Source organism: Aythya marila, assembly GCF_965140915.1.
Source record: "Aythya marila genome assembly, chromosome: 17".
NCBI classification, from domain to species: Eukaryota; Metazoa; Chordata; class Aves; order Anseriformes; family Anatidae; genus Aythya; species Aythya marila.
The window spans coordinates 3,574,190-3,589,306 of NC_139058.1; the positions used below are offsets into that span (position 1 = coordinate 3,574,190).

At 36.8% G+C, this 15,117-nt stretch overlaps 1 protein-coding gene across 1 annotated transcript in view; it reads left to right on the forward strand.

Moving 5' to 3' along the window:
- The window catches only part of DNAH10 (dynein axonemal heavy chain 10), a gene marked incomplete at its 5' end in the record, with an annotated part of 56,055 nt that overhangs the window by 22,358 nt on the left and 18,580 nt on the right, over positions 1-15,117 (forward strand). The window contains 22 exons of the mRNA XM_082774406.1: positions 497-649; positions 1,209-1,397; positions 1,507-1,653; positions 2,057-2,248; positions 2,421-2,539; positions 2,713-2,871; positions 3,185-3,320; positions 3,446-3,568; positions 4,875-5,009; positions 5,314-5,530; positions 6,013-6,132; positions 7,039-7,184; positions 7,611-7,763; positions 8,330-8,590; positions 9,292-9,464; positions 9,845-9,938; positions 11,027-11,194; positions 11,514-11,702; positions 12,207-12,378; positions 13,302-13,505; positions 14,297-14,377; positions 14,792-14,989. Of these exons, the coding sequence (XP_082630532.1) occupies positions 497-649; positions 1,209-1,397; positions 1,507-1,653; positions 2,057-2,248; positions 2,421-2,539; positions 2,713-2,871; positions 3,185-3,320; positions 3,446-3,568; positions 4,875-5,009; positions 5,314-5,530; positions 6,013-6,132; positions 7,039-7,184; positions 7,611-7,763; positions 8,330-8,590; positions 9,292-9,464; positions 9,845-9,938; positions 11,027-11,194; positions 11,514-11,702; positions 12,207-12,378; positions 13,302-13,505; positions 14,297-14,377; positions 14,792-14,989 (3,529 nt within the window). The remainder of the gene's footprint in view (positions 1-496; positions 650-1,208; positions 1,398-1,506; positions 1,654-2,056; positions 2,249-2,420; positions 2,540-2,712; positions 2,872-3,184; positions 3,321-3,445; positions 3,569-4,874; positions 5,010-5,313; positions 5,531-6,012; positions 6,133-7,038; positions 7,185-7,610; positions 7,764-8,329; positions 8,591-9,291; positions 9,465-9,844; positions 9,939-11,026; positions 11,195-11,513; positions 11,703-12,206; positions 12,379-13,301; positions 13,506-14,296; positions 14,378-14,791; positions 14,990-15,117) is intronic.

Consider the following 15,117-nt stretch of genomic DNA (forward strand, 5'->3'; position numbering starts at 1 on the left):
AGTAGTTGGATCTCCTGAAGGTGTCAGATCTGTTGTCATTAATGCCTTTTGCCAGGCCAAAAACAAGTGAGTATATTTAATAATTTGATATTATTGGAATTCAGGTTGTAAAATACCATAGACTGCATTATTCAGACTTGTGTAGTCATGGCATGATCAAGAATTAACCATTCCTCCCATAGAGGTACTGTACCGACTGATAATGAAGTATAGTGAAAAAAATGTCTATTTTGAATAAATTCTCAAAGGAATTTCAGGATTCAATCTATGCTTTAGGCAGGGAAACAATGACTAGGTGATGTGTACCTGAGCTCACCATGGGCTATCTGCACTTGACAAATATTTATTGAAAGACCTTATGACAGATTGCTAGTTCCTGCATATATGGATATCCAGAGGCTTTTCCTGGTCATTAAGACTTTTAACATACTTTAAAGTTTGCTGGTTTTTTTTTATGTACTTATTGCTGAGATATTTTTCTGCTTGTTTTTGTTAGGCAGTTGGTAAAATCTTCTCTGGTCTTGCCCAGTGTGGAGCATGGGGATGCTTTGATGAATTCAATCGTATCGATGCTTCTGTGCTTTCAGTCATTTCTTCTCAGATTCAGACTATTCGAAATGCTTTAATGAATCAGTTGAAAACATTTCAGGTAAAGGTTAAAAAGGAAGAGCAATTGTGAAGGCTAATCTTGTGCATGAAGCCAAGATTCAGGTCTAGACACCATCATTAGATCAAAGGGCTGTTTCTTTGGAAATTACTTTGTGCTGAACATTTCAAATTCCATAATATGTACTCTTACATACTTTCAGAGATATTAAATCTTTCCTTATTTCCTAATCCTTTCCTAGCTTTTCCCTTTGTGAAGTGGGATAAGAGTAATATAAATAGGATAACAGTAACTAAATGGGATAATAATATAGTAGTAGTTATGGAGAGGATTAACTTAACTTGATGCTTAATTTAATGATGTTTATTGGAATTCAAAACCCTTAGACAAAAAATTCTATTGAAAAATTTGAAATGTCTTGATGTTTATGTCCAGGATGCAAATAATGAGTTGAATGTACCTACATGACTATCTAAAACTGAATTTTTAATATGTTGTGCTTACTGGGTACCCCAATATTTCTGTTTTTCTCTTTTATCAAATGATACTATTTATTTCAGCTCCAAATGCACATTGTTCTGAAGTTTTCTTACACTTTCAGTTTGAAGGACAAGAAATTAACCTTGATAGCCGAATGGGCATTTTTATTACGATGAATCCTGGTTATGCTGGCCGAACTGAGCTCCCTGAGTCTGTAAAAGCTTTGTTCAGGCCTGTGGTTGTTATTGTACCAGATCTTCAGCAAATCTGTGAAATCATGCTCTTTTCTGAAGGATTCCTTACAGCAAAGGTAAGAAAATTGTATTGCTATCCATACCCACATATACACCCATGTATGTGTGGTCAGTGTTTGGTCATGACTTACATATTTGTGATTATCTAACTTAACTCTTAAACAGATCCTTGCCAAAAAGATGACAGTGCTATACAAGCTGGCAAAAGAACAACTTTCTAAACAACATCATTATGATTTTGGACTGCGAGCTCTTAAGTCAGTGTTGGTGATGGCTGGAGAACTGAAAAGAGGATCAGCAGACCTCAGTGAGGTAGACTTGCCACTTAGTTACCCTCAGCAGATCATCTTTTTCATTAGGAATAGGATGTGTTGACACATCTGCTGTTTGTCTGCTTTGGAAATAGGAACACTGATGTTATTTGTCTCTGTATTTTCTTACTGAGTTTCATCATGCCTTCTGCCAGCAAATTAGTATCAGAACTCAAAGTAGGAAAACCTATAAAAAAATAAGGTGCTTTACTTCCTGGTATATATTTCATATGCAGTTTTGATGTTAAATCTAGGATGCAAATAGCCTCTGGGTGAATTAATTTGCATTCTCAAAGCTGTACTAAAGTAATCAGGCAATGGTTTTTAGAGGTGTTTGAAAGTGCTACATATTAAATAATTGGTTAGCTATTTGGTAGAGATTGATTCTGCTATATTTTGTTTAGGAGGTTGTACTGATGAGAGCTCTACGAGATATGAACCTTCCCAAATTTGTGTTTGAAGATGTACCTCTCTTCCTTGGCCTAATATCTGACCTATTTCCTGGTCTGGATTGCCCTCGAGTCCGCTACCCTAACTTTAATGATGCTGTAGAACAAGTGCTGGAAGAAGGAGGTTATGTTGTTTTACCAGTCCAGGTATAAAAAAATGTTAATTGCCTGACTTTTTGTTGTAAACATTAGGCTGAGTGTGCATTGCTGCACTCTGGAGTGGTTCCAGGAAAGCTAAGCAGATATAGACCAGCTGCTGATCTTGTCCATAGAAGATTTATGGACAGCAGTCTATTGAATTAATATGTTTTTTTTTTAGGTGGATAAAGTTGTTCAGATGTATGAGACAATGTTAACTCGGCACACTACAATGGTAGTTGGACCTACTGGAGGTGGCAAATCAGTTGTCATTAACACTTTGTGCCAGGCCCAAACCAAGTGAGTATATTTGATAATTTGATACATGGAATTCAGGTTGTAAAACAGCATAGACTGCATTATTCAAACTTGCGTAGTCAAGACAGGATCAATAGTTAACTGTAATATTTGCTTGGGTTAACATGAAATGGTATTGTGTCATCTTAAAATTGGTTTTCTTGTTGCATTTCTAGGCTGGGATTATTGACAAAACTTTACACACTGAACCCTAAAGCTATGAGTGTGATTGAGCTGTATGGGATCCTTGACCCTACCACACGAGACTGGACAGATGGAGTACTGTCAAATATTTTTCGGGATATCAACAGGCCTACAGATAAGAAAGAGCGAAGGTAGACTGCTAGAATTCATTGTGATGATTTTTAGATACTAAGTTTTGTGTCAATATTTTATTTTTATATAAAACAAAATATACTGTGCACGTTCAGAAACAAATGCAAAATAAAGTGTCTAGGGGGTCTTTCTGTCTCTTGTGAATTTCAACCCTCAGTGAGATGGAGAGAAACCCTGCAGTTATCAAAGATGCATGGGAGGCTTCAAAGCACTTGGATTGACATCGGTATCTTTCATGGCAACTCTGTATTGTGAAACATGTAAGTGAAATCAGAGATTAGTCACTGTATTCCTTGGATCCTGTATCCACAGATACATTCTGTTTGATGGAGATGTAGATGCTCTCTGGGTTGAAAACATGAATTCTGTCATGGATGACAACAAGCTACTGACGCTGGCAAATGGGGAGCGGATTAGACTTCAGTCACACTGTGCTCTGTTGTTTGAGGTGGGTAATGAATATACCATTCAATACATGGGAAGGGTTAGATACAGCTAGGTCTACAAAGCCTGAAAAGCAGTTACTCTGGCTATTCTTTAAGTGTATAGTTATTTAGTATGTTCGTTTTATAGGTTGGTGACCTGCAGTATGCATCTCCTGCCACAGTATCCCGCTGCGGAATGGTTTTTGTAGATCCTAAAAATCTGAAATATAAGCCTTACTGGCAGAAGTGGATACAAAAAAGAGAAAATGAGGTGGGAATTTCTGAACTTGGTCATAGACTATTTATTAAATACTGAACTGTAGGCAGATGTTAAAAAAAAAACAACACATCACCTTTGTAAAGTCAGTCTGATTTTCTGAATTGCTTTACAGTTCACTTGTCATTAAGGTCTTTGTAACTGAGTTTCATTAAGTGTGTAAGTTGGTCTTCAGTCCTTGTTCATGGAAAGATGCTCTATTAGGATGGGAACCAGTGAGAGAGGGCCTGATTTCTAGAGTTAAAGGCAGAAAAAACAACTCACATTAAAGAATATTGAGTCTATGGCCCTTTTAAATGCACATTGATAGTTTCTTTGCAGTTTTATGTTATACTATGACAAAAATAAAATACAACATACTAATGTAGAACAGTTTATTTGAAGAGAGAGCCTGTGTTCTATATTAAGTTTAATTATAAGCCCAAGTACCCATCTTCTCCTTCATTCCTAAACTGATTTCCTAATGCATGTTAATTTATTTGAATATTTTAGTAAAAGTTACCGGGTTAATTAATGATCTTTCATCTTTGTGTGGTATTACCTGCTTTTCATGTAAATGAAATTTTAATTTTAATATTAAGTGCTTAATTTTTCTCTGTGTGAACTATTGTGTTTTATAGAATAAGTATCTTTTGTGCAAACAAATATGATTCCAAGTGTTACATTCTTTCCAAATGTCCACACTTAACTGACGTATCAAGGTCAGGAGAGTAGTTGCCTGACACTCTCTCCCTAGTCAGTGCAGTAAGACAGGCACTTCCAGAGCGTTGTTAAGATCTTAGCAAGGACGAATTCCATGTTCTGTACCTGTCTTTCTCCATTATGTAGGGGGTAACCTAATGCAAATACGATCCAAATGTACAAATCTCAGCTAAGTACAATCTGGGACAACAAATCCAATCGCTAGGCCTGTGGCAGAGGGCTAAACAGAGTTCCCAGAATTTCTAACTTGTAGTTGCTTCTGAGCAGAGAAGAAACAATAAAGCAGTTTACATGATCTCCAAAGAGTTAAGTGAGATTGCTTAGGTCCTTATTTCTTACATTTAGATTAAAAACTCAAGTCCACAGGGAACTCAAGTAAGACAACTTAGTTGCTATCATCGGATGAATCCAGATCCTCACCTGATGAAAACCCAGTCCATACAACAATGTCAAATTTCTTCATGTGACTGTACCCTGTCATTGGTAGAAGTGATTCCTACAAGAGCAATTGTATTTGGTTAGCCACATGTTGATGGAAAGCTTTGCTTTCACAAATCAGCTTTCAATGGGATGAATTCTTGTCCTTTTCTTCCTTCAGCAAGAGAGAATTGAATTGAATCGTCTCTTTGAAAAATATGTGCCCTGCCTTATTGATATGATTATGGAGGGAATTGTGGATGGCAAACAAGGAGAAAGGCTGAAGACCATTGTTCCTCAAACAGATTTAAATATGGTGAGGAATAGAAAGTAAAGGTTGAAAAATCTTATCTTAAAAGTGAAACTGAATAATGAAGAGACTAAAACCTCCCAAGGAAATCAGAAGAGTAGACTTCACACTTGAAATGTCAGTTTGCTAACAAGAGACAACAGAAAGAGTCAGTTCTTAACAATGCTCTTCTGTCATTAAAACTTATATCAGTAGATATACCTGTAAGAAGAAAAGATCAGTAAACACTCAGGCATCTAAAAACGTATTAAGAGTTCTTATGTATCTAAATGGTGATTCTATTTATAGTTTTGTCTTGTTTTTTCAACAGGTGGTGCAGTTGACTGTGATGCTGGAAGCTTTAATTGTGGTACAACCTGATGATCTTGATGTTCTGGAGTGCTTCTTCTTGGAAGCTTTATATTCCTCCTTAGGTGCTGCTCTTCGTGATACTGGAAGAATTAAATTTGATGAATATGTTAAACATATTTCCTGTATGTCAACTGTTCATGATGACAACATCCTTGCTAAGCCAGGGGAGTTGCCAGGTAGGATTTTTTTCATAATTTACTCTGAATCCCTTTGATTATGTTAGAAAAGTCTTAGTTTCCGTAAAGGTACAACACTGTTCTTCCTTCCAGCTAGCTATCCTGGCTGCAAAATATGTTTGATGTTCTCTGACTATCAGTAAAAATCCCTTATAGTTCCTAATGCTAGATGACTCTTAGCAACTGGTTTATCCTCACAGAACAGTACTTTTCTATGCCAACCTGAAAAGATAAACAGTGAAAGGAAAAACAGAAAGGGAAAGGAAAAACAGTGGAAGGATGCTAATAAGCAATAATATGATCCAAGTACAGGACTAGGAGAATTTTATTTAATGTCTTACTGGGTTAAATGATAAGTAAATGGAACAGTGTTGCACTGCATGGTCCAGAAATCTTACCCTTCATTTTCATTTCAGTCAGGTTATTTTCTTATGAAATATTTCAATGTCCTAGAAAACTTCCAGCTCTTTAATGGTTTGCAGGTCAGCTGCCAACTTTGTATGACTTTCATTTTGATGGTATTCAAAAAAAGTGGGTACCTTGGATGAAACTTGTTCCTGAATATATTCATAATCCTCAAAAGAAATTTCTTGACATTCTAGGTAAGTATAAGATAAAATATAGTGATGTTATATTTTTAATTTATAATGTGTGGCCACTGAGTGGGTGGCACTTAACATGAGACCTCCTCTTTCTGTGCTGAAGGTCATCTGCTCATGTTCAGTTTCTGGTGATGGCAGAAATCAATTTCTTTAATGTTCTTGTCACCGTTTAATAGGGATAGAGTTGATATATACAGCACTGTGTAATAAAGAAATGAGGAAAGGATGAATAGGTTTTTTTCAATGCCTAAAGCTTATTAGGAGAGCCAGAAGAGCAGAAAATAGATTCACAATCTGCTCTGCCAGAAACCCTAGGAAAAATCGCAGACCAGTGGTTCAAATGCTCAGTAGATAAAAATTACATTCTTACAGCCATTATTGGCTGTTACTTAAAGCACTCTATAATGGTGAAAAGTGCTTTCCATAGTTAACGGCAAATTGACCCAGGCTGTTTTATAGTAGGATTCTGCAAGCACAGGTTAACTTTACTGACACAAGAGATAATGGTATGATCCCTGAAGTTGCTCCTGATGGCAGGCTATTCACAAAGAGCAAAATTAATCTCTGTAGAGTTCAGAGAAAATGCTTAGGATCCAAATAAGTCCTGATTATGTCCTTGAAATAGGACCTAACCAGTCCATGGCCCTCCTATATGGAGGAAAAATTCTTTTCTAATAGATCTATAGTAGAAAAGATCCCAATGATAAAAGCTGAAAAGAGATAGTAAAGCAATTAGAAATTTCCTTTGACATTGGTAGTGAATTGATATTTCATATGATGTCTTTGTGCAACTGCACATTAATACTTGGTGAGTCTGATCCAGCACTATTCTATAAATATAAATCTCCCAGCTGTACTGTACTGCATTTTAATTTAACCTGCTGTCCTATTCATAATCTTTTTCAGTGCCTACAGTGGAGACAACACGCACTACTTGGTTGCTAGAACAGATGGTAAAAATAAAACACCCAGTTGTTCTTGTAGGAGAATCGGGTACTTCTAAAACAGCAACTACACAAAACTTCTTAAGCAATCTGAACAAAGACCTTAATGTATGTATTGAGTCATTTTGCATTTTTTGTAAAGCTGCATTTTCATGTTGTGTCCTTGTGTTAAATTTCCATTATGAAGCCTGAGCCTGTGGGTAGCAGTATTAACTTTAGCCTCACATGGGTTCAGAGATCGAACTGCAAACTCAGACACAAAGTGTGTGGATGATTTGAGAATACCTAAAGATCAGAAATGTTTTGTTTTGTTACTTTATAAAGTAAAGCAAATGTATATTGTCAAAGATTTAAGAACAGGATTTTTACTTTTTTTTTGTCATGTGTAATTAAAGTGAATAACTGGACCAGAGGAGTGTTTCCTGTATGTCCAATAATTTAACACAAAAAATATCTTCTAGAATGATCTAGTTTAAAAAAAAAAAAAAAGGAAAAGGTAAAAATCCATTCTTAACCATTTCCTCCCCTTTGCAGATGCTGCTAGTGATTAACTTCTCTTCTCGTACAACGTCAATGGACATTCAGAGAAATCTAGAGACAAATGTAGAGAAACGAACTAAAGACACTTACGGCCCTCCCATGGGAAAACGTCTCATTGTTTTCATGGATGATATGAATATGCCAAGGGTAAGTTGTGAATGGTTTGCCAGGTAGGTTAGAAACATCTGGGGGGGGGCGCTGCTGTGGTCCCTTCATATATAGATCCAGCTGTATGAAGACACAAGATCTTGTATTACCAGTCAAGGAGATTCGTGGTAAGTGTATAACTGGATTTCAGCTTAGAAACTTTGGAACAGTTGGACTTGTGAGCAGCATGGAGTATTTCTGTCTATTACAATCTTTGTCTTCTATATAAAAAAATATCTCCTTTTGGATCACTTCTTTATGCCAATAAAATCATTTGTCTGTGGCCTGATACTGGTTGCAGGTTGTCTCCTGTAGAAATCATGCCTTCCTCTTTGCAAATGGGTCAGGAGAGTATGTGTGTATGAAGTTTATCTTGGAGAAGTGGCACTTCTGCTATATGAGACATTGGAATGAACATTCACAATCAATGTCAGAGCTTTACAAAGTGTCATTTAGTCCTTGTAACGTTCTCTTGAGTAGGGAGCAGAATATTTCCACATTTATAGCAGTATTTGGCGTGGTGATGTACTGTGCTCTAAATATCTTACCTCTTTTCCGTTGCAAAGGTTGATGAGTATGGAACACAGCAACCCATTGCCTTGTTGAAGCTACTACTAGAAAAAGGTTTCTTGTATGACCGTGGTAAAGAGATGAACTGTAAAATTTTCCGAGACCTGGGTTTTATTGCTGCCATGGGGAAAGCTGGAGGAGGTCGGAATGAAGTTGACCCTCGATTCATCTCACTCTTCAATGTTTTTAACATACCTTTCCCTTCTGAGCAATCGCTGAATTTGATCTATACCTCCATCCTGAAAGGCCACACTGCGGTAATTTCACTTTTTAAAGGATTCCTTAACATATTAATAATTTTGAAATAGACATTTATTTCTGTATTGTCACAGAACCTGAAATCATCTCTTATTTCCTGCTTATTTAGAATCTCATGCGAACTTTTCCCTGCTTGTATTTTTTTTTTTGTGTTCACACTGTGTAGATAAATTCTTGAATAATATGTGAACTTTCAAGTAAGGAGGTAATTTGTAAAACTGGTACTTTTCATAGGTTGAGACCTGTGAATCCATTGGTTATGGTTCCTATAACCACATACACAAAGGTCAGCGAAGTCTATCCCAAAGGACAGTGAAAAATTCAATGTAATGCAGTAGACTGCATTACTATGCAAGTGAACTGCAACATCGAGTTAGAAGAGAGCAGTTTATTTTTTCTCCAGTGGAAGTGCTTTAAAAAATCCCAGTCATGGAGTGTGATGTTATTTTCAGCACTGTGCAAACTTGGGGGTAAAGATGGACCCTGCCCAAAACATTTAACTTCAGAATGTTAATCCTGCACAGGAATATGAATTTCTAAAAATTTTGCCCTTAAATAAAATTTGCCCTTAAAAAATTTGCCCTTAGTTATTTGAAATATGCCAAGTAGGGTTAAAAGCTAGAAAGCAGAATATGTTTGATAGTATTCAGTTTTGTATGGGCAGTTGCATGAAAACTTCTCTTCTTTCTCATGTTTGCAGGTGTTTAATGAGTCTATATCAGAAATCTCTGAAAGGATGACAGAGTGTACTTTGAAGCTTTATAAAATGATTGTCTGTGACCTACCCCCTACTCCTTCCAAATTCCATTACATTTTCAACCTGCGGGATCTTTCCAGGGTCTATAATGGACTTACTCTTACAACCCCAGAGAGGTAGGAATATAAAAATTGCCTTCAGTGGTCCTAAACCTATTTATATGGGATGAGGCTGGGTGAAAATAAGGCAGCTTGATAGTATGAGAAATCAATCACATTTTGTCACTTTTCTTTAAGCTTTCAGCAAAATGAGAAGATGTTTAGGAACATCCTAAATTGTGATATTATTATTGATGACAAATATTGATACATCAGTCTTTCTTAAGTAAGATATCTGGAGGTAATAATGAAAACTGTTTTTTCATTCTTATGAAGAGAACAATACCAAAAGAGATTTTTTAAAAAAAGCCCAGACTTCAGTCAATGTTACTAACTCTGTGGCCTTAGGAATCTTATCAGTTTGTTTGGTGCAGTTTGATATTTTGATGTTAATGCAGGTTTCAAACAGTCACCCAGATGGTGAGAGTTTGGAGAAATGAGTGCCTGAGGGTTTTCTATGACAGGCTGGTTAATGAAACAGACAAAGCATTGGTGAGTAATTTCTTTAATTTTTTTAGTAGTCACTGAGTATTACTGTGGCGACTAGCAGTATTACCACCTGTAAAGCAGTATTACCAACTGTTGCATTCCAGTCTTGCACTTGTAATGCAGATTTGTTTAAATACTATGTTGCTTGATTAACTTTAAACATGGTATGAGGAGTTTTTGTTTCTAAAATAAAGTTACCATGGCAGACTAAGTGAGCAGATCTGCTGAAAGAAAAAAAAGTGTAACTGGGTTTGCCTGTCTGGGAAGGTTGATTAGCAGTGGCACAGCTGCCAGAGTGTGAGAGCAGTGCAGGAGAAATCTCAGGAAATGACTCCTGTTTCAAATCAGTATTTTTCTTTAGGAAGGATTATATTAGAATGTGACTTTACAAACAAGTAGGAAAAAGAGAGGTAAGAGCTAGGTTTCATTTACTCAATTTTGGTTGTTATGGAACTCTAAAATTCTCCAAATTAAATCAAGATGAGAGAATTAAGCATTAAACATTAAATCAAGAGCAAATTATGCCAGTTTTATAGCTTGAGGATTAGGAAAGGATTTGGATAAAGTTTACTTCCATGTAAGCTACTTGCGAAGCAACTTGCTTAGATAAAAAGTAGTAGACTTAGCTGGATTCATATTTTTCAGCTTAAAACTTTTTCTTCTAATATAGAATGACAGATTTCCAGATCAATTTTCACAAATGAGGGTAATTATGTTGCAGCTATTCTGTATTTCTACACTTAATTCAGATTTGCGAGATTTGTGAGAAATCTTGGTGATAAGACATCAATATGAATGCTGAGAAGAACATTCATTAATATAATATTAATACAAATGTAACATATTTTTTTTATCAGGTTTGTCCTTTTTTTGTCTTAAACTTCTGCAGCTTAGTATTAGATCATTTTATATCATAGAACATAAACAATAGGAGGCTGTGGTCTGTGGATCTTCTGGTGACATACTATTCCCTTGAAATCAGTTAGTGTTTTAGCAAAGACTCTGCATTATCAGTGTCACCCTTCTGAGTGTTCCTGGACCTAGAAATACCTGCTTTGTTAGGTTGCCTGACTAATTTCATTTATTTGAAGGTACAAGGCCATATAAAAAAACTGATTGAAGAGAATTTCAGAGATGAATTGGAACAGGCCATGAGGGATCCTATTCTTTTTGGAGATTTCAGAATGGCACTGAGTGAAGGAGAGCCTCGTATTTATGAAGATATCCAAGACTATGATGCGGCAAAAGCTCTCTTTCAGGTAGTGTGCTTCAGCTTGGAACTGTGCATGATTTTGTCTCTCTGCATGCAGAGTGTGCTGGAACCTGCCTCAAGCAGTAAGAATTTTGTTCTTCTATGTGCACATTGCAACAGTGAGCATAGAAGAACAACCTCCCACCCCCTTCTGTGGTCTGGAGTAATGAAAATTGAGGATCATCTATGGAGTTGGCTGTGCTTTCCAACTGTTTACTTTCCCTGATGATCTTTTGAAGCAGTAATGCTGCAAAATAGATTGTTATTTTATTAAAATTATTGTTTACTTGGTTTCCTAGTAACATTCGGACCACCTTTCTCTGCAGGAGATTTTGGAAGAATATAATGAAGTTAATATTAAAATGAATCTAGTCCTTTTTGATGATGCTTTGGAACACTTAATCCATGTACATCGCATCATGCGGATGGATCGTGGTCATGCCCTGCTTATAGGAGTGGGAGGCTCAGGAAAGCAGTCTCTTACAAGATTAGCTGCCTTTACAGCTGGATGTGAGGTTAGTGACTGTGCATCTTTGCAGTGAAAGAAGAAAAGGAAAGCAATACTGGAATCAGGATTAAATTGAAGGGGGTTAGGAAGAGAAAGTCAGTCAAGATACAATCAGGCTGTTTTTCTCTTCCATGTGAAGAGAAAAACATTGCTTGGAGGTCTAGACAGTGGATGATCTAGGCAGAAACCCTGCTGTGATTGATACTGTAATATTTTAGATAGGAAATGTTCCTCCCTCAACAGCCTCTTACAGAGGCTGTTGGCTTGGAAGAGAAGAACAAAAAAGGAGGGTGAATGCAAAGTGCAATCAAATTTTGAAAGTGCGATCCTGCAGGGCTGTACAAATGTAGTTGTTTAAAAAGAACGTAGCACTTAATTTTTTTGATACTTACATATTTACTGAATTTCGTATATAAACCAAAACCTTTGATCCAATCTAATTAAAATTGAGTTTCATAGTTACCGTCATGTCTTGCATCCATGTCTTCTCAGTATATGTTTGCATCCTTAGGTATTTGAGATCATCTTGAGTCGAGGATACAGAGAAAATAACTTCCGAGAAGACTTGAAAAATTTGTACCAGAAGCTGGGTATAGAGAACAAGTCAATGGTCTTCTTGTTTACAGATGCCCATGTAGCAGAGGAGAGTTTCTTGGAACTCATCAATAACATGTTAACTTCAGGTGACACAGGCAGCCTGAATTACTGCCAATTAATATGCTTGTGAATTGTAATCTTGCGTGCATCCTTGGTCCAGCTATTACAGTTTCACCCTGTGTCCTCTGCTGCTTTAGTTAGTTGCACCTTTCAGTACTACCTGATATTATCTTGGCCTTAATGATGGCTTTTTCACTTCATCTTACTGTCATTTATATGCATCTGGGAAGGCTATAAGGGTTAGTTCACGCTGATCGTAGTGTTGCAGGAGTCTCAGATTTCTTCCAAGACTGGACTACATCTTCACAGTTGCATTTAGTCACAGGCCCACCTTTTCTCTCATTTGCTTTGGAATTGCACTCACCTGAAATGCATCAACTGCTTGTATGTTTATTCTAAACTATAATTTAGTGTCTTTTATTGTATACAGCAGTTGAAAATGAGCAGCAGCTGGCACTGTGTGACCACCCTCCTTATGTAACTTCCTATAGAGTCTGATTTGAAAGGAGATGTATTAAATCTCAGCCCTTTCCTTGTGTAGTTCTACAAGTTCCATTCTTCTTATGGCAGTCATTAGGGAATTTATGCGATATTACCATGTGACTGAGAGAATGAAAATGAATTGATGGTTTGCAGACACTAATGATGATTTCCTCTGCTGAGTTAAAAATGTTTTGTGTTCTTGTGACATTTTGTTTATGTTGCTGAAGCCCAAACAAAACCAAATCTTCCTCTAAATCCCCTTGCATCATCCTAAGTACTTACTCTATTTTCCATAGTGGCCTGGGGTAGAGAAGGAGGAGAGATTAATAGGTTCATCCAAAACTGCCCAGAATCATTTTTGCTGAACTAAGTTTAAAACCTGTGACTCTGATTTCTCATCTTCTCTGTCCCCAGCACTATGGTTACAGGTTGTTCTCACTAGCATTCTTCTGTCCTTATGTTCCAGGAATGGTGCCAGCCCTTTTTCCAGATGATGAAAAAGACACCATAATGAGTCAGATTGGAGATGAAGCTACTAAAGCTGGTGTGAATCCAACTAAAGAGAGTATCTGGCAATATTTTGTAAACAAATGTACAAGCAACCTTCATATTGTCCTGGGAATGTCCCCAGTTGGAGACAATCTGAGAATGTGGTGCAGAAATTTCCCAGGTATTAATCGTATACACTGGTTAGTCCCTTCCCTGTGAAACACAGGTTTGCAGTCAAGAGAAAATCTCCAGCAGGCACTCACACTTTATGGCAACTAAAGCTAAGAAGAGCAGGTTTCATGATTAGACACTTGTGTAATTTTTTTTCCAGTTAATTACCACATATCAGTGTGTATTATTGATTAACATTTACCAGATCAGTTCATTTTCCAGCTGAATGGTTAGAAATCAATTAGTCATCTTCATTGACCTGGAAGTACACAGGCAGCCTATGTCTGCAGCCTCTCTTCTGTACTTACAGAGGAATGCATCATATTAAATCGTTATGAAACTAGGATGGTGGTAAGTGAAACATTTGTGTATCCAAAAGCAAAAGAAGAGCAGAATGATAGGGACACCTACTGAGAGAAAAAACACCTGAGCCAGGTGGACATTGCTGTATAACAGGTGGCTGAAAGGAGTCTTGAGAGACAGGAGCCACATGAATGAGGGGTACTGGTGGGAATCCCAGCCCAGATACTAAAACATCTAGTTACTGCTCTTGACTGTATCCTGCAGAATGTTACAGTCTAAAAAACAGTATGATAGTGTTAGCAGGACAGAGATGCAAAGTTGACTGTTTACTATCAAAATAGAAGCATTGGCTTTGTGATAATTATTGTTCCTAAGTAGGAGTCAAATAAGACAGATCCTGCTAATTCTTTATGCAAATGAAGCACAGGACAATCTGGCAGATTAAGGTCTAGTTTTACAAAGGAATTGTTTCAGGTAACATTATGCTTTTATTTTAAGGTCTTGTCAACAATACTGGTATTGATTGGTTCTTGCCCTGGCCCCCACAAGCCTTGTTTGCAGTTGCAAAATCCTTTGTAGGTATGTAAAGTGTCAGTATTTTAACTCCTTAACACTTGGGCTAGCCTAAGAAACGTGTTCTTTAGTTTGAAGTTATTGTAGGTCTCATTTTCCCATTGTCATTGCTATTGTAAGTCTACATGGGTAATGCAAAATCCTGGTCAAAAATGTTTTTGGATGCAATTTTCCTACTCAATTAGATTTTAAAAAATTGGTGAAATTCAGTCTCCCAACTCTGGAGACAATGTGACGTGGCTACCTGCTACCAGGAGGCCTGTGTTCTCTTCTGAACTCTGTCTTGACCTTGCTTTTTGCTCCAGAAAGCAGATTTTTTTTTTCTCGCCTGGCTTAAATGTATGTTAAAGAAGGAAGATGGTCATTGACATACTCTTAAAAAAAGTCTGATCTGTTTTTATTTTCTTGGCCCAATTTTAGGAGGTAACACACGTGTTCCAGCAGAGATTTCCAAGTCAGTGGTTGAGCACATGGTCGTGGTGCATGAATCAGTAGGGGATTTTAGCAAGAGGTTTCTGCAGAAATTGAGACGTAGCAACCATGTTACACCAAAGAATTACCTTGATTTTATCCATACTTATTCAAAACTGTTGGAGGAGAAAAATGAGTTCATTTTAGGTAAGGCTGTGTAGCCATTTTCTCCTTTTTAATAAACAATTTAAATATTAAAAATAAAATAGTGAAATGTGGTGAAAATGGGTGAATATCCCACATATTACCCACATTATACAAAAAAAATGTTATCT